The 18,573-nt window shown below is 39.8% G+C and overlaps 1 protein-coding gene across 1 annotated transcript in view; it reads right to left on the reverse strand.

The window, feature by feature from the left end:
• The window catches only part of LOC118834064 (kinesin-like protein KIF19), an 85,546-nt gene that overhangs the window by 12,656 nt on the left and 54,317 nt on the right, over window positions 1-18,573 (reverse strand). Inside the window, exons 13-16 of the mRNA XM_036741508.1 lie at window positions 17,998-18,268; window positions 10,762-10,883; window positions 3,198-3,334; window positions 817-925 (exon numbers count right to left, since the gene is read on the reverse strand). Coding sequence (XP_036597403.1) covers window positions 817-925; window positions 3,198-3,334; window positions 10,762-10,883; window positions 17,998-18,268 — 639 coding nt within the window. The remainder of the gene's footprint in view (window positions 1-816; window positions 926-3,197; window positions 3,335-10,761; window positions 10,884-17,997; window positions 18,269-18,573) is intronic.

Consider the following 18,573-nt stretch of genomic DNA (forward strand, 5'->3'; position numbering starts at 1 on the left):
ATAGCAACTAAAGGACTTGGATATACAATCCCAGCTCTGCTATTTGCTCTCTACATGCTCATTTTTGTTGTTGTTCAGTTGTGTCTGACTCCATATGACCCCACGGACTTTTGTCCAGGGGGTTTTCTTGGCAAAGATACTAGAATGGCTTGCCATTTCTTTCTCCACTATGCTCCTATTTTACAGATGAGAAACTGAGGCAAATAAGGGTCACACAGCTCAAATCTTCCTGACTTTAAGCCTGATGCTCTATCCCCTGCACCACCTAGCTGCCCCACCATGATCATTAGCAAGTCAATTAACCTCTTCAGTTTCCTCACCTGTAAAATGAAAAGGTTGGACTAGACGACCTCTAAGGTCCTTCCCAACTCTGAATCTATGATCCTATAAAAAGGCTTTGCCCTTGGAAAAAAGTAATTTGAAAGATCAGCATCTTCCTCAAGCCACTAAAATCATAACAGCTTTCTACCCTGTCTTAGTCTATGACACTGTATTATTCTATTTGGCCAGAATGCTCTGGTGGTTTGATGCTATTCTATTTCATGGGAAAATATTACTTCATGATTAAATGAATTATTAAATATTAAAATATTACTTCATCTTTCCCTGGGAGTAGAATAGCAGCAAACCACCAAACAGGCTACCTGCTATATGCATTTCTGGCTACAATTTATCAAAAGGGCTGGTAAGAGTCTCCTTTCAAAGAACCCCTTTCTCACTCTGTTCCACTGCTCCTAAACGTGACCCTGTCTAGACTTCCAAGAGTGGAGTGACCTACAGGGAGGTTCATGAAGAGACTGTGATAGATATACTAACCTCATGAACTGGAGGAGTTATCAGGAGGCGGAACGAAGTCGGAGTGAGAAGAGAATCTCTCTTTCCTGGTTTTTTAGATGGAGTGACTTTTGATGACTTGTAACCTTCACTGGAAGCACAAAAACACAGATAAGCAGAAGTCAAACTACATGTCCAGGGAGATGCTTGTTATCAAAGGAAAGGAAGGGAGAAATAGATATCAATCAACAAGCATTTATTAAGCACCTACTATATACTGGGCACTATGCTAGGCCCAAGGGATACAAAGATAGAAAGGAAATAGTCCCTGCCTTCGAGAAACTTACATTCTATGTAAGGGTGACAACCTGTGCATATACTTATATATAAAATATATACAAAATAATGGGAAAAGAGATTAGTAAGTGAGGGACTGTGGGTCAGGGAGGGCTTTATGTAAAAAGCTCAGCTTGAGCTAAGTTTTGAAGGAAAGTTGGCATTCTAAGAGACAGAGGTGAGAAAGAAGTGCACTCCCAGAAAGGAGGGGGTGGGGCAGGTTGAGGGTGGGGGAGACAGCCAGTACAAAGTAATCGAGATGAGAGGGTCATCTATGAGAATGAGTATCAGAAGGGCCAGTTTGGCTGAAATGTGGAATGTAGAATGTGGGAAAGGGACTATTGTAAAACAAGGATGAAAAGTAGGTCGTGGAGCCTGGTTATGAAGGGCTTTAAATGCGGAAACAGAGGACCAGATCCTAGAGGTAACAGGAAGTTTCTTGGGTAGCGGGATGGACTTGTTCGGACTTAAGTTTTAGGAAAATCACTTAGCATCAGTGTAAGAAATAGACTGGAGAGGAGGACAATGGGATCAGTTAGGAAACTGTTACAATAGTCTAGGCAGACCCATCCATCTGGGATTACAAACATTGACTGTAGAAAGAATTTAAAGACGGTCACTGAAGACCGCTCGTAACATTCAACAATTAAACTGTCACTCTAGTCTTACAGCACAACCTCATGAATAGTACGCAATGAAATAATACGTACAAAAGCACTTTGACAACTGCGCAGTAGCTATCCACAAATACAATGTATCATTATTCTTATTTCTGCTGTGGTCCCATGCCAACATTTTCCTCTGCGTCATCTGTTCCCACTCTTTTTGTTGTTATTCAGTCACGTCCAACTCTTCATGACCCCATTTGGGGTTTTCTTGGCAAAGATACTAGTTTGCCATTTCCTTCTCCAGCTCATTTTACAGATGGGGAAACCGAGGCAAACAGGGTTAAGTGACTTGCCCAGGGTCACACAGCTAATAAGTGTCTGAGGCCAAATTTGAACGCAGAAAAATGCAGCTTCCTGACTTCGGGCTGGGCACTCTATCCACCTAGCTGACCCTGTTCCCACTCTACTCAATTTGAACATCTTTCCCTAAAAATTGATCCTGCTGGAGCAGATAATGATGATATGGTGACCTCCTTAAGAATGTTAATGTCCACTTCTTGAGCCACTTATTGTCAAGGCAAAACTTTATACTTTGTGTCTGTAAAGATCTTCACAGGGTTAAATTAAGTGATTGATATATGATATATATTAATAAATCATCACAGTAAAGAGAGATTTTTCCTAACAAAAAAATGTTAATATCCAGAAAGACTCAGATCCGGCCAGGTCATGGACTGCTTTTCCACTGTCTGGCCTGGGAATCAACACTGTGAAGTGTTTCCAGGATCAGCAATAAAAATAGTGCTCACTGACCTCAGTTTGTCTTAGAATCTCTGCTTCCTGCCCCTAACTCCTTCCAGGGTTTGCCCAGGGTGCCATAATTCCCAGTAATGTTTCTGGCTATAACTGGGAGTCACATCTCTTACTGCTTTAAACATGATCATGTGTTTTAGCAATTAGTTTATCTGAAGTCTAGTCTACTGGTGAGCCTATGATTTAGACACTGGTCAAGATACTTTGCAGCTAATCTAAAAAAAAAAAAGGTAATACTAAAGTAAGTGCTTTGCTGACCCTTTAAATTAGGAATTCTCAATCCTTTTTGTGTCATGAGCTCCTTTGTCAGTCTACTGAAGTCTATGGACCCCTTCTCAGAATATTTTTAAAGGCATAAAATACATAGGATTACAAAGGAAACCAATTATATTAAAATAAAGTTATCAAAATATTTTTAAAAAGCAAGTTCATGGACCCCAGGTTGAAAACCCCTGTTCTAGATAAAGAAATTGAATAGCTTTGAGATTGGTAAAAATAACTCAATTGGCATCTGTGAGTATAATTAACATTTAAAAGAAAAAAATATTCTGGGCTTAAGAGAAATCCCTTAATATTAAAAATAGAACCCAAGAAAGGAATTATCCTTGGATACTCCTCCTGGGCCATGGTCCTAGAAAAAGGAAATGATGGCAATCTCTCCATTACCTGTCTGGCTCTATAACGATAGGTGGAAGTTCAAACTTTGCTCCCCAAGGAAGATCTTTCCTATTGTCAAGCTGGTCTCTGTTGGTATCCTCTTTATGCAGCTCCATCTGTTGAGCTATATTCAGAACAGAACCATCCTGGGACCACAAAGAAAGAGAGCTGGGTAAGATCAAGTGCGGACACAGCATGGACTATTTAGTTCAAATAACTCCCTGAGGACCTTTTGAGGAAGTCCTACCAGCCTAATGAAGCACCTTTGGAAATCAACCTACTGAACAGCTCCCTCATTAAGGTTTACAGCTTGTTTTCAGCTGAGCTTTATCTGGCCACTGAGGGAAAGAAGAGATGCTTAGCAGAAGGGGTTAAATCAGCTGGGACTTTCACAGATTATCCATTTCCCCAGCTCCTCCATTTTGCACACCATATGAGAAGGCACTGGTTCATGGAGTGCCCTTTGTTAAAGGAGGCTTTCTGAGCCTTGCCCCAGTGTGGAGCTTCTTATAAAGCATGTCCTTGGGATCAATAGCCTTTTCAGTGTATAACCCTATAATAACCCAAATAGCCTTCCTGACTCACTAAATTTAAAGCCCTGAGAAAGCTCAAAATCCTTGAGTCATTGCGTAAGAGTGAGTCCAGCAGAAATGGTCCAAAGGCCACAAATCAAATGGGGAGTTTGAATATCGACTAGCTAACAATTCCCCAAGAGTCTTCCCTCCCCCCACTAGCATGAATCAGCACCAGTGTCCTAATTAAGACTCCTGGCTCCCTTCCCCCAATGCCTGGTCCTGCCTGACTCAGATAAGAACCCTGTGAAAACCCACCAGACTTCACTGGTTTGGGTGACCTATTCATTCCCTTTAGAGACCCAACAAAGTATATAATTACACCTGGAATTGGCCTATTTCCACCTTCCTCCCTGAAGGAAGGTGCCCTTTACATTGTAAGGATGTCTCTTCAATAAAGCTGACTCGCTTCACTGCCTTGCTGTCTGATCTTGTCATGTTATTACATTCCAAATTTCCTCGTACCAGCCCTTGGTACGCCGAACCTTCCTGTTGTTTCATTGTTTTTCAGTCATGTCCAACTCCTCATGACCCCTTTTGGGGTCTTCTTGGCAAAGCTACTGGAGTGTTTTGACATTTCCTTCTCCAGCTCATTTTACGGGTAAGGAAACTGAGACAAACAGGGATAAATGACTTGCCCAGGGTCACAATGCTAGTAAGTGTCTGAGGTCATATTTGAATTCAAATTCCTGACTCCAGTACTTCCTGGCACTCTATCCACTGTGCCAACTAGCTGAACCTTCCGAAGCCTACATTAAGACTTACTCATCGATTCATCACTTAGGAAGTCACTATCCATAGAAGTATCTGATATGCCCTTAATTGAGATAAAAGCTTTCTATTTGCCTCTATCAGCATTACAGGATTATAAGATTAAGAGATGAAGAGTGTTAAATGTCACCTAATATCACAGAAATTCCATACTGTAATGTATTTTGGAGCTGGAAGGGCCCTGAAAAGGCAACTAGTTCAACCCCCTCATTTTACAGATAAAGAAAATGAGACCCTGGGAGCAGAAGTGATTTGCCCAGGCTACACCTGTAGAAAGTAGATTCAAACCCAGTTAGAAGGGTAGGTAATAGAGCACAGAAGCTCTTTCTTAGGCAAAGGGTGGAAATAACAAAGAATACCTCCAATCTTGTTAAGATCATTGCCTGCCCTACCTTCTGAAGTGATCATTGACATATCTAAGGTGCAGTACATAGATTGCTGGACCTAAAATCAGGAAGTTCTAAATTCGAATTTTGCCTCAGACACCTACTAGCTATGTGACCCTGGGCAAATCACTTAACTTCTGTTTGCCTCAGTTTCCTCAACTGTAAAATGGGGATAATAATAGTACCTACCTCCCATGGTTTTTGTAAGGAACAAATGAGATAATATTTGTAAAGTGCTTAGCACAGTGCCTGGCATTTAGTTGTTACTGTTGTTGTTTGTCCTTTGTTCTCAAAGAGGACCATGACATCAGGGAGGTGATGCCATGACATGCAAAAGAATTGGGTTTAAGTGAGGGAGGGCTGTACAAAGTCACCAGCCTCACTTTCTCCTCCAGAGCCATCTGGGTCCGGTGGTACCATATAGGTCAGGACAGTGGCGTTATAGAAATACTTTTTCCCTTCATTGCTCTCCCCACCCCCCTTCTCTAACTCCAAATTCAGGGATTTTTCCACATACTACAAGTTAAAACAAAAAATAAGTGAGTGATTGTAATAAATCTAGGGTCCATTTGTACTAAGAATGACCCAAAAAAGTGTAAAATTCATACTTAAAATCTGGTTTCAGTTTTAGTAGACACCAGTCACGGAAAGTGACAGCTACTGTCACTGGGGACGCTAAGCTATCATTAAAAGACATTCAATGTGGAAGTACATTCAGAACTTTCTCTTTAGTTCAACTAGAAATATTAAAATACAAATATTTCTCTAGCCTAAAACCCCTTTCCAGACATCTCCTTAAACGTATAGGTAATAGGTAGAGAACAAAAGGCCTTTCTTAGGAAAATATTCATTTTTTCATAAGTGAAATAAAAATTTTCTATAAACTATTTATATTCCCAAAGGGTAGAAATAACAAAGAATATCTCCAGTCTGGTTGAGATCATTGCCTTCCCCCCACCCCTTTCTGAAGTGAATGGGCTACTGACATATCTAAGGGCAGTCTGTTTCACTGTTCCAGGAGAACATTTGTGGGGAGCAGTCAAAGAAGGACCTGAATAATGACTATTGTTCTAAGAGATTGACCCCAAATTGTATTTTAACAAGATCATTATAAATATTACCCAAGTTTTCTTGGCAGAGGAACATATCTGCAAGCTTGAGAGGACTATGTCAATTTGTACATCTTTCTCTAAGCTAAAAAATGATTGGATATTAGATTAATGTTAATTGAAATTATTTCTAGCAGGCTTGTGTCTAAAACGAATAATGCAGTATTAATCATTTTTCTCCTACAGAAGCCATTAGTCTTCTGCACCAGCAAAGATCAGAAATAAGTCTGTTGACCGCCGTTTTTTTCCAAAAGCAAACTTTTCAGAGAAGTTCAGGAATTCCTCAAGTCCTTGTGAACCCAGGGCTTAAGGAGAAAGAAAACTACCTCAGAGGAAATAAGTTACCTACTTTGTATGTTTAATATGATTTTATAAGTATAACCTAATATCAAAATGCTTGCTGTCTTAGGGAGGGAAGGGAAGGAGGGAGAAAAAAGTTTGGAACTCAAAATCTTATAAAAGCGAATGTTGAAAACTTTCTTTACATGTAATTGGAAAAAATAAAATACTATTTTTTTAAAAACTTGAGATATTAAAAAAGTTATCTATTTTGTCAAGACTTAGAAGCAAATGATTACTAGACAATTTACTTGGGCAATTAAATCCTACTGCCATTCACAGAAGACCACAGTGGTCAGGTAAACTACTCTCCACAAAGGAAATCTTATTCAGCCCAAAACACAAATCCCCTCTAATAGATACCCAATAAGTGGTCACCAAGCTTTCACTTGAAAACTCCAATGAAGAGGAGCCCATTCTCTCCTGAAATTGCCTAATCTACGTTTTTGGTTTGTTTGGGTATGGGGGGGGCGGTTGGAGGTAATCAGGGTTAAGTGACTTGCCCAGGGTCACACAGCTAGTAGGTATCTAAGGCTAGATTTGAACTCAGGTCCTCCTGACTCCAGGGCTGGTGCTCTATCCACTAGGTCACCTACTTGCCCTCTCCTAATTCACTTTTGAACAGCACTAAACTGCCTCTCTGCAGCTTCCCTCTATCCTTCCTTTTGCCCCCTAAAGCCAGGCACAAGTCTTACTCCTCTCCCAATAGAAAACACTTCAAAAATTTGAAGATAGATATCATGTTTCCCACACACACATATCCCTAAATCTTCTCTTCAAGTTAAACATTTCTCCATTCTTCCAGTGATCTTCACATGGTACAGCCTTGAGGTCACTCCCAGGTTGCCCTTCTCTGGATACACTCCAACTTGCCAATGTCTATCTGGAACTGAACATAGTGCTCTAAATGTGGACAAACCATCATCCCCTATGTTTTAGATGCTATGCCTCTCTTAAAGAGTACTAAAACTTCATCAGCTTTTTCAGCTGCTAAGTTGAATTGACTTTGTAGTTCAACCAATAGTTCGCTAAAGTTCCCAGATCTTTTTTACTCAAATGGTTATCTAGTCATGTTTGTTCCATCTCGAATTAACCCAAGTGTAGGACTTAAGTTTATCTCTATTAATAAATTACATTATATTTTGTTTGGCCTGTTGAGATTTTTTTGGAATCTGACTTTGTCACCCAACTTTATAGCTACCCTTCCTTGTTATGATGCTCTGGGAATCCAAGAATCTTCCTATTTTGATCCACCATCCTTATCTTGGTGCAATGGAAAGATCACCAAACCAGGAGTCAGAAGACCAGGTCACTTGACTTCTCTGAGACTTAGTTTCTTTGTATCCTAAAATTATGGGGTTGGGCTACCTGATCCTCCAGATTCCTTTCAGTCATTTAAAATTGGATAGAATCAACCATTCTATCCTACCTTATCAATGTACTAGATAATGTGAATGAAACAAAGAAATTTAAGACATATGGCACAGTCCTTGCCCACAAGGTGTTAGTTGAAGGTCAGCCTAGGTGGAGATCAATGGAAATACTTTAAAATTTTAAAGACAGTATAAGGGTTAAATAATAACATAAGCTATGTCACTTAATAATATATATATAATCTATTATAAAGTGAGTGGTACAGTCTATAAGAGCTACAAATTGAGAGGAGGCAGATATCTATATTCCTTTCACAATCTGGCCCCAACCTATCTTTTACACTTCTTTTATACTACTCCCTGCACTCTATGAGTCAACCAAACTGGTCTCTTTTGTTTTTCTCACACCCATCATTTCATCTCCTATCTCTGTGCCTTTTCATCGGCCATCTCTCATGCCTGATGTCTATCCTTTCCTTGCTTCCACCTTTTAGAATCCCTGTCTTCCTTCAAGACAAGGCTTAAGCATTACTATCACTACATGGGGATTTTCCCAATCCTCTAAAGGTTGGTGTCCTTCCTCCCCCAGCTACCTTGTATTTAACTCTCTTCTATTTATTTTGTATTCATTCTATGTATATTTGTAAGGGTGAATGTTTCCACAGACACCCTTATTAATGAAATTACAGAAGGCACAGAAACCTTAATTAGTATCAATCAATAAGCAGAGTAAATTAGGCATTAAGGAATTTTCCTAAATCTCATCACAATGCATGGACCAACTCTTAATCAAATTAAAAGGCTCATAAGACTTTGGGCCATTAGACAATGGCATATGGTGCCACCCGGGAAACATCTTAGGCTACAGACAAAAAGAACACTTAGTCCAGTGGTGAATTCACAAGCATCAGACGAGTCTAATGGTTGTTTGTGGTTGTGGTTTGTCCTTCATTCTTGAAGAGCACCATGACATCAGGAAGATGATGCCATGACTTGCAAGTGAACTGGATTTAAGTGCGGGAGGACTGTGCAAAGTCACCAGCCTTATTTTCTTCTCCAGAGTCATCTGGGTAGAGTGGCCAGATTTAGATCAGGACAATTGGAGATGGCCCAGCAATAGGGATACTAAAAAGAGGCAAAAGAAAGCTCCTGCCCTCAAGGAGCTTAAGATCTAATGAAGCAGCTTAGATTTAGAGCTGGAGGGGATCTAAGAGATCATCTGCACATAATCCAGCAAATAGCCCAATTCTATCTATCTATGAACCATTATGGAATTCCAGTCAAGAACCTGAGAGGAAATTGCTCTTGCAGAAAGGAGAGCTAGCATTCATTCTCTCTCTCTCTCTCTCTCTCTCTCTCTCTCTCTCTCTCTCTCTCTCTCTCTCTCTCTCTCCTTTCCACCCAATGACCATGTAGAGAGACTGGACCATTAGCCAATAATTCATCTAGAGGACACACCAAGGACAAACATGGATACAGAAACATAGCTGCCCTAAGGAAGAAGCAGTATGATCCCTTGCACCGGAGAGAAGTGCTGGTTGTGGACTCTAGAAAGGCACCAACTCTCAGAGTCCAGAAGACAGCTAACTTAAGGAGAACTTCGCTAGCATTCTATGAAGGAAGAAAAGGACTTTCAGCAATCAGGAGTTGTGTTACCCCTTTATCACAGTGTTTTATACACATGTGCCTGGTTATCATTGTACTCCAAGCTTCAGCCCACTCTACTGCTGGACTGTATGAACTTGTGGGAGAGTGTGCCCTAGGCTTTGGGAGGAAAAGGTATTGTACCAACTTTCATAACTATACTATCTTATTAATACCTTTGCCAAAAGCTTATTGAGGCTGCTGGATGATCATTAAAAGGAAATACAACAGTGGGGGCTCATGTATGACTTTACTAGAAACCCAGTCCCTCAAGGGTACTCCAAGTACTCTGAAGTGCTGGAGGAGTAGTTGGTGGCTTCTAGGGATCTGACCCACCAATAGGATTAGGAGTTGGGGAAGTCACCCCAGAGAAAGTGCTATGTATTTATTCTAAATATTCTTACAAGTGTTAATATTCTCATGTTAAGTTCCTCAAGGATAGAGATTGTCTCCTTCTTTATATTTGTATCCCCGGCATCTAGCATGTAGTTGGAATTAAATAAATGCTTGTTGATTGACTAATTTAATGGAATGGGAAACTCCCACTAGTCATGTTGGTCTCATAGTTCCCAAAGACACCAGGCCCAGTCCTACTTCTAAGCTTTTATCCATGCTGTTTCCTCACTTTCCTCTGCACCAAAATAAAGCCCTACCACTATAAAGAACCCAGCTTGTAAAGTCATCAGAAAGAGCTAGAAGGCACCTTAGAGAGTCCAAGCCCAACCTCACAGTTTACAAATTATGAAAATGAGGCCCAAAAGATGTTAGGTGATTTGCCCTACACCACACAGAATAAGCATCAGAGGCATAATCTGAACCCAGGTCCTCTGACTCTAAGTCCGGCAAACTTCCCACTGTCCTCCTTGGAAGGGACTTCAGAGGTTACTATAATAGTTCTAAAGTTAGAAGGGCCTTCAGAGGTCTTCTTGTCCAAATCCCTAATTTTACAGGCACTTAAAGCCCAGAGAGGTGAAAAGACTTGTCCAAAGTCACAAAGGTAGCAAGTGAAAGAGCTTGGAAATGAATTGAAGTCCCATGACTCCAAGATCAACACTCCCCATTGTACTATGTCATGTTGCCTCCCAATTCAACCTTCATTTATTGAGCCCCAACTATGTTCAAGGAGCTCTGTTTAACACTGGGGATATAAAGAAAGATGTGGCAGTCTCTATTCTCAAGGAGCTTACCTTGTCCTGAAGAATCTGACAGCCCCTACCTGAGCAGGACCCTCCTTCAAGTTCTTCCCCTACAAAGTCTTCTCCAACCTCGCTAGTTCATGCTGAGCTCTCCATCCTCTGAACTACCAGAGCTATGAACATCTATGGCCCCAGACTTTTCTAAGAGTGAGCCAGATAGACAAGAAGGTAAACCAGCCTTACCCTGAGGGAGTTAAACATCACTGAGTGGAGCAGAAGTAGACGATTTAGGGTCCCCTCCTCTAATTCTTGAGAGTAAAGTCGATATCTCTTTTCCAGTGGCTCTGGTACAGGAATCCAGTTACCTTCATCACAGCCCAGAACAGCAAAGATGTTCCAATAAGAGATGAGACAAAAAGAAAAAAATCAAGTAAGATATCCATCCTATACTTGCATCTCCCTAATAAGATTATAAGCTATTTGAGGCTAGAAGATATGTCATTGTGTTGAACTTATTCAAGTCTACTGAGATTCCAAGATCAAACAAAGTATATCCAAATCTGCACTATCATAGGACTTCAAAAAATTCAACCAAATTTGGTAAAGCAGGACTACATAACGGCAACACACAAACAAACCTAGACAAAGTACTGTGATTTACCATGCCCAAATCCCAGTCTCTATGCCCACAGACCTCTCCCTGAAAGCTGACCATCCAGTGGACTTAAACAGAACTGAACCTGGCACTTCACAAACATTAGGCCTGAGATTATCTTCTGACTTGTGGGATAATCAGAGTCTTCAGGCACAATGCTCACAAGCACTTGTTTTCTCATTAAAGCAGAGTTTTCCAAACTACAGGACATACCCTGCCTAGGAAGGGAATGGGATTCTGGAATAGGGATAAGAGGAGCATGAAGCATTACCTAACATTATTGAATAAATTTGAGCACAACTCCAGAATGAAAACATCTATTTTTTTTAAATGAAAAACCAAGACATAGGACCTCCAGATAGAATGTAAGCTCATTGAGAGCCAGCATTGTTTTACTCTTTGTATCTGTACCCCTAGTGCCTAGCACAGTGCCTGGCACAAATCAGACACTTAATAAATGCTTCTTGACTGATCAAGTGATTGATCATGAGCCCATGGGATCACAAGTCTAGATCTGGAAGAGACCTTGGAGATCATCTAAGGTCATGTCACTCATTTTAGAGATGAGGGATTGTCAGCAAAAACTACTAAACTTGCCAACTTACTAAACTTGGACTAAACGTGCTATCGTTCAGTCACTTTCAGTCATGTCTGACTCTTCATGACCCCATTTGGGGTTTTCTTGGCAAAGTTAGTAGAGTAGTTTGCCACTTCCTTCTCCAGTTCATTTTACAGATGGGGAAACTGAGGCAAGCAGGATTAAGTGACTCACCCAGGGTCAGAGAGCTAATGTCTAAGGCCAGATTTGGAAGATGAGTGTTTTTGACTCCAGACCCAATGCCATATCCACCGCACTTAATCTGCTGAATTCACTCCAAATAATAATAAACGCAGCCCAGAAATTATTTAATATGGGGTGTACTAATGAGGTCAAATTTGAGAGAAATTTAAAGGATTTTATTAATAAATGTGCATTGCATTGTTTTTACAGTGAAGAATTATTTGTGTCTTGTTATAAACATCATAATAAATTCTTGATTAGAATAAAATATGAACTAAGAAGATTATTCCCAGAGTTTTTTTAGAATAAAGTGGGGGGGGTAGAGTGGCCATCATTGCATAAAATTTGAAAATTACTGCCTTAAGTACAAGGGTGGGGCAGGGTTGGACTGGGTGAGAAAGGGATGCAGTTGTCCAAAAGTTAGAGCTGCTCTTTCACGACAGTCAAAACAGATGATCATGCATGGTGTAACTTCAGGGGTCTGAGGTAGGCTTCTGTCCAAAGTGGCCTTCCTCACTCAGTGAATGAAGCCTGAAAATTTAAAGGGTTTTTCCTTTTCTTTGCCTTTGACTCCAGAGGTATCAAACTCACAGAGGGTCAGCAGCCTGCAGCACTTCCTGGTGAAGCCTGAACCAGATTAAAATGTAATTGGGAAATGTTTAACAAAATAAATAAAAATACAGTAAAACATTGATAATGTTAATATGTGGTTTTCCAAGTCAATATTCAGTCCACAGGGATTCCTTTCTATATGAGTTTGATATCTCTTCTAGAACATTCAAATGAAAATATTAGTCAATGCCAGAATGCTTAAGAGAAGCTCAGTTTCCAGGAACATGGGATAATCGGCCCTACTGTCCTTTGTCTTGGTTAGGCCATATCTGGCACATCTGGTTTAGTTCTAAGCACTCCGTGCTAGAAAGGACACTAGAGAGTGTACAGAAGAGCAGTGAAGACGGTGATGGCCTCATGTTCATGCTATGAAGAATAACTTGAAGGAACTGAGGATGTGGTAGGTGGCACAGTGGATAGAGCATTGGGTCCTGAAGTTAGGAAGATTCATCATCTTCCTGAGTTCAAATCCAACCTCAGATACTTCCTAGCTGTGTGACCATGGGCAAGTCATTTAACCCTGTTTGCCTCAGTTTCTTTACCTGTAAAATGAGCTAGAGAAGAAAATGGCAAATCACTCTAGTATCTTTGCCAAGAAAACCCCAAATGGGGTCAAGAAGAATCAGAAACACCCAAAGAACAACAAGCCTGGAGAAGAGGGGGCAGTGGGACATTTATAAAGGGTATCGATTGCACTAAGACTTTTGAATATCATGTATTTATATTTTTACCAGATCCTTCTCTAAAAGCCGGCTTTTAAAAAGTCATATTTGAAACAAAAAGGACAAGTAAGACGAGCCTACTTCTAGGAGAAGATGGTGTGTTAACAGATGAACAACAGAAAACAGAACAGCTCAATTCCTATTTTGTTGAACTGAATTCTTCTCTGGTGAGCACAATTGTATTCAGAGAGAAGAACAAACATTGGAAAGAGAAAATCGAAGTCCAAGAGAACCAAGCAGACAAGCTTTAAAGTTATATAGCTCAGAAAAATTGTATCCCAGAGTACTAAAATGATGATGATGATAAATTTATGTAGTGCTTTAAATTATGCAAAGCACTTTACAAATATTATGTCATTTTATTCTCATAACAGTCCTGGGAGATTGGGATATTATTATCTCCATTTTACAGATGAGAAAACTGAGACAGACAAAAGTTAAGTGACTTGTCCAGGGTTACAAAGCCATTAAGTATCTGAGATTAGACTTGAACTCAGGTCTTCCTGGTTCGAAAGATCTTACAGATGTGATCAAGTAACTACTGTCATGCAGAAGATGAAATTTAACAGAAATAATTACAAAGTTCTTCATTTAACTTCATTTGAAACTAACCCAAAAATAATATCTTGTATTTTATATAGCACCTCACAATTTACAAAGTGGTTTCATATTAGTCGTCAAATCTCTCAACAACTGTGTTCTTATCCTCTTTTGGGGGAGTGGGGCAGATCTCTGATTCCATTGGTGTAGGGTGCAATACATGAAGAAATCCCTTTACCAATGCAGATCGGCAACTTCTAACCTTATAGTTATCTAGGGCACTATACAGTAAGTGACTTGCCCGGGGTCATACAACCTGTAGGTTTCTGAGGCAGGGAATTCAGGCCTTCTGACCCCAAGGCTATCTCTAGCCATTATGACATTCTGCCTTATTCTCAAAGTAGACCTTAGAAAACTGACTCACAGGGAAGTTACGTGATTTGAACAAGGCCACATGACTAGTGCATTCTGAAGTTGGTCTTCAGGCTCCTACTAATCTACAATATGCTCCTTCACCCTATTGATGGGGGCGGCGGAGGGGAAGCTCACGTAATTATAATGACAGATACATCAGATATAACACATCTTTGGTAGTTAATAATAGTATTATTGCTAATACTACTACTTAGTAGCATACCTATAATATTGCATCATGATATTATAATACTAATTTTCCAAGTTAAACTTCCCCAATTTCTTCAACTTTTGATCCGATAATTTCTAGATTACTCCCCACACTTAACATATTCTTTATGTCAGCTGAACACAAGCTTAATAAACCAAAAGTGTGATATGGCTACTAAAAAAAACCTAATGCAATCTTGTACTGCTTCACATGTTGGTTTTTGTTTTTTAATCCTTTTATTTCTATTGATATTTTTCATTTTTACATCATCTTCCTTTCTAAATGCATCCCTTCTCCCTTCCTTCTTCCCCACCCAGTAAAGTAACCCTCATGACAAAGAATAAAAAAAGAAAGAAAAACCAAGTGGTTTGGCAAAGCCAACCAACATGTCCCCCAAGACAGAGTATATGGAGTGTTCCACACCTATAGTCCCCCACCATTGCAAAGAAGGAAAGGGGTACATTTTCACATCTCTTTTTTAGGATCAAGGCTCAGTCTTTATAATGGTTTCATTCTATTTGCTTTTAGGAGCGATATTGTGTTTCCCCAGAAAAGGAGAAGTCATCATATTGCCTTTCTCTTCATTGATCAAACAACCAGAATAACTGGGTTCCTAGACACATTTTAAGAGGGTCACTGACAAACTAAAGTACATCTAGAGGAAGGCAGTGAGAGATCTAGGGAGTGGGAGTGGGGGATAATCTAGAAACTATAGGTAATTAAAGACAAGAAGCCTTTTCTGATCCCCCTTAATGCTGGGTAATTATCTCCAGTTTATCTCCTTTATTATCCAGTTAATTTTTCCTCTGTTAGCTATTTCCAGTTTATCCTGTATATAGTTTTTTGTACATAGTTGTTTGCATGTTTTCTCCCCCATTAGACTGTAAGCTCTCTGAGAGCAGTGACTATCCTTTGCCTTTCTTTGTATCCTCTTTGCTTATCACAGTGCCTGACACATAGTAGGTGCTTAATAAATTCTAGTTGACTGACTATAGAAGCAACAGTTGAAGAAACCAGCGAGGTTTCACTTGGAAAAGAAAATGCTAAGAAAAGTGATATTATATCTATGTCATCATCTCATTATAATTGCATGGGTTTGTCTTATTTTTTCTTGGTTCAATTTCTTTTCTTGGACTGCTTTTAACAGAAAGTATTATATCCAGATAAAGGAACCATACAACTATTCTCTACACTGGTCAAACAACAACTGGAAGAGCTGTGTTCGGTTTTGTACATTTTTTTTGACGTTGGGTATCTCAAACATACATTATCTCAAAAAATATATTATCTCAGCCAGGCTAGAAGTATATCAGCCACTCACAAACATGATCCCATTCCTGAAAAGCATAGAAACTTTCACTTGCTATTTCCAACCTGGGCTAGTTTATTCCCCCTCACCCTGATTCTGGAAGCTCCCCAGGAATTTTGTATTGGTGTCAGACGTAGTGCAGACACTCAAATGACAGTCCTGCTGTAGCTCAGAACTCCTGAACTCAAGTGATCCACCAGCTTCAGCCTCCCTTAGTGGCAGGGATTATAGGCATGTGCCAACACAACCAACTTTAAATGTGACATTTTCAGAAGGAGGCTTACCAATTAAAGTATACTCAGAGGAGGGTAATAAGAATGATTGGGGGAAGAGGAACTGGGTGATGATTTAGAAATTATAGGACCAATAGTTAAAGAAACTGGCAAGATCTAACATGGAAAAGAAAAGACTGAGGGAGATATTATATCCATCTTTAAATATTTTAAAAGCTGTCATTTGAAAAAGAAATAGACTCATTCTGGTTTCTTCCACAGAGAAAAATTAGAATCAAGTGCAAATGAGAGAAGCAGATTTTGTCTCAATAGTATGGTATGGTAAAGGACCCAGCTTCAGACCCTCATCTCCAACGCTTACTACTGGTGTGGCCTTAGACATACCTTTCTCTGTATCAATTAATTCATTTGTTTTTGTTAACTCATTTGTAAAATGAGGAAGGGGAACTAGATGTTCCAAGTTCCCTTCCAATTTTAGATCTATGATCCTATGAACTTTCTAATGGTGATAATTGCCAAAAATTGACCAAAAAAAGAATAGTGACAAATGCTAGAGGTATTGTGGGGAAACAGGAACATCATTGTCCTGTCAGAGGAACTATGAACCCTGTCCAGCAATTCTGAAAAGCAATTTGGAACTATGCCCCCCCAAAATCATTAATTGTGCATACTCTCTGACCCTGCAATACCACTCCTGGATCTTTATACTAAAGAAATCAAAAAAAGAAGAAAAGTACCCAAGTGTACAAAAATACTTACAGCTTCAACTTTTTATAGTGGCAAAGGACTGGAAACCAAAGGGAGGGCAGTGCCCATCAACTGGGAAATGATTGAAAAAGTTGTAGTATATGAATGATAGAATATTATTGGGTTGTTAGAAATGGTGAAGGGTATTGTTCCAGAGAAATTCCCCAGAGAAACTTGGGGGAACTTGAGTGAACTAAAGAAGAGATAAGTGAACATGACCAGGAAAACTATAAAATGACAACTACATTGTAAAGAAAAACTTTGAAAGACTTGGGAACTCTGATCAATGCAATGGCCAACCACAATTCCAAAAGATCCATGATGAAACATTCCACTCACTTCCAGAGAGGTGACGGACTCAAAGCACAGACTAAAACACATTTAGGTTTTTGGACAAGGCCAATTCAGGAAGTTGTTTCTTTGATGATATATGTTTGCAATGGGGATTTTGTTTTTTCTTTTTTCAATTTGGGGTGGGGAGGGGGTGGGAAAGAGTTATTTTTCTTTTTTATTTTGTGTTAAAAGGGATAGTTCAATGGACCGGGGATGGAAGGAATGAAGGTGGTATAAAAACATCAATAATAATTTTTTGAAAAAGAACTTGGCCTAAAGTTGGCCCGGCCATTCAACAAAAGACCACCTTTTACTAAAACAAAGGGCAAATCAAATGGAAGCACTTTGAGGGCAGAGCCTGGTTTTTTTTCATTTTGTCTTTGTGTCTACAATGTCTAATACAGTAGTCATCTTGTAACTTGTAAGTGCTTAATAAATTTTCATTGGATTATTGGATTGGACTGGGCATGCACAAAAGGAAAAGGACTCAATTAAGAGCTCTTAGGTAATCAGTTTATGTTTCTCGAAAAGTTTGAAAATGTACTTTGGTGTTTATGATTTTGAGGGAAAATATGGTGAAAGTTTTTCTTGCCTGCTCTTCACCCTCCCAGACAGCGCCATTTCTTGCTCTCCCCAAAGTGTTCATTTTCTCGGAATGAAGTCATTAACCTTGCTTTGCTGCATCTTTTCCAAATGGTTGCCATGGCTACCAATGTTAGATCACTAATGGGAGGATTAAGACACAGACAAAATGCCCAGCCCATACAACTGAAGATGAAAACGTGAAGAAAGGGAAATTCTCGGAATGTGACTTACAGGCAGGCTGCATGAGCTGATAACCCCCTTCCACTGGGCACAATAAAAGCCAAAGTATTTAACTGGAGCTAAAAGTTGGTTGTTGAGCAAACAGTCTGAGTTTTACCCTTTATCAGCTCCCGCTGCTGCTGAATGATTTCCTCACAGAGAAGCCTGTGCTGATGGTACCGCTGAATCACAAAATCCTTCTGGCACAAAAGGTTCTTCTGGTACAAGTTGTTTGCCTGAAGCTCTGTGTTCTCTACCTCCAGCTCGTGAGCTTTACAGAGAAGCCTCAGCACCTCCCTCTGGTCCTTGTTAATTATTTGTTTGGGCAACAATTTCTCCATCTGGGAGGCTTTCTTCTTGGTGTTGGCTAAGCGTTGCTCTAGCCCAGCCTGTGGAAGAAAGCAAGTGTTTGGAGGGAGATGAATCACAGAAACTCTGAGAGCATAGTTTGGGTAAATTGGACTGATTCGCATCTGCAACTTTGATTGATTCAGATATCTGGTTCAGCATATTCAGATATATGCTTGAATGTGTTCATACTTATATGTATCATCTGTCTAATATGGTATTTTTTGGTATTTAATATGTTATGCTATTTTCTCAATAAGAGGCAGCGTAGTGAGGGTGGAATGAGTAGAGAGCTGGCTTCAGAGTCAGGGACACCTGGGTCGAGTTCCACCTCTGACGCACACAA

The sequence above is a fragment of the Trichosurus vulpecula genome, chromosome 1 (genome assembly GCF_011100635.1).
Source record: "Trichosurus vulpecula isolate mTriVul1 chromosome 1, mTriVul1.pri, whole genome shotgun sequence".
NCBI lineage: Eukaryota > Metazoa > Chordata > Mammalia > Diprotodontia > Phalangeridae > Trichosurus > Trichosurus vulpecula.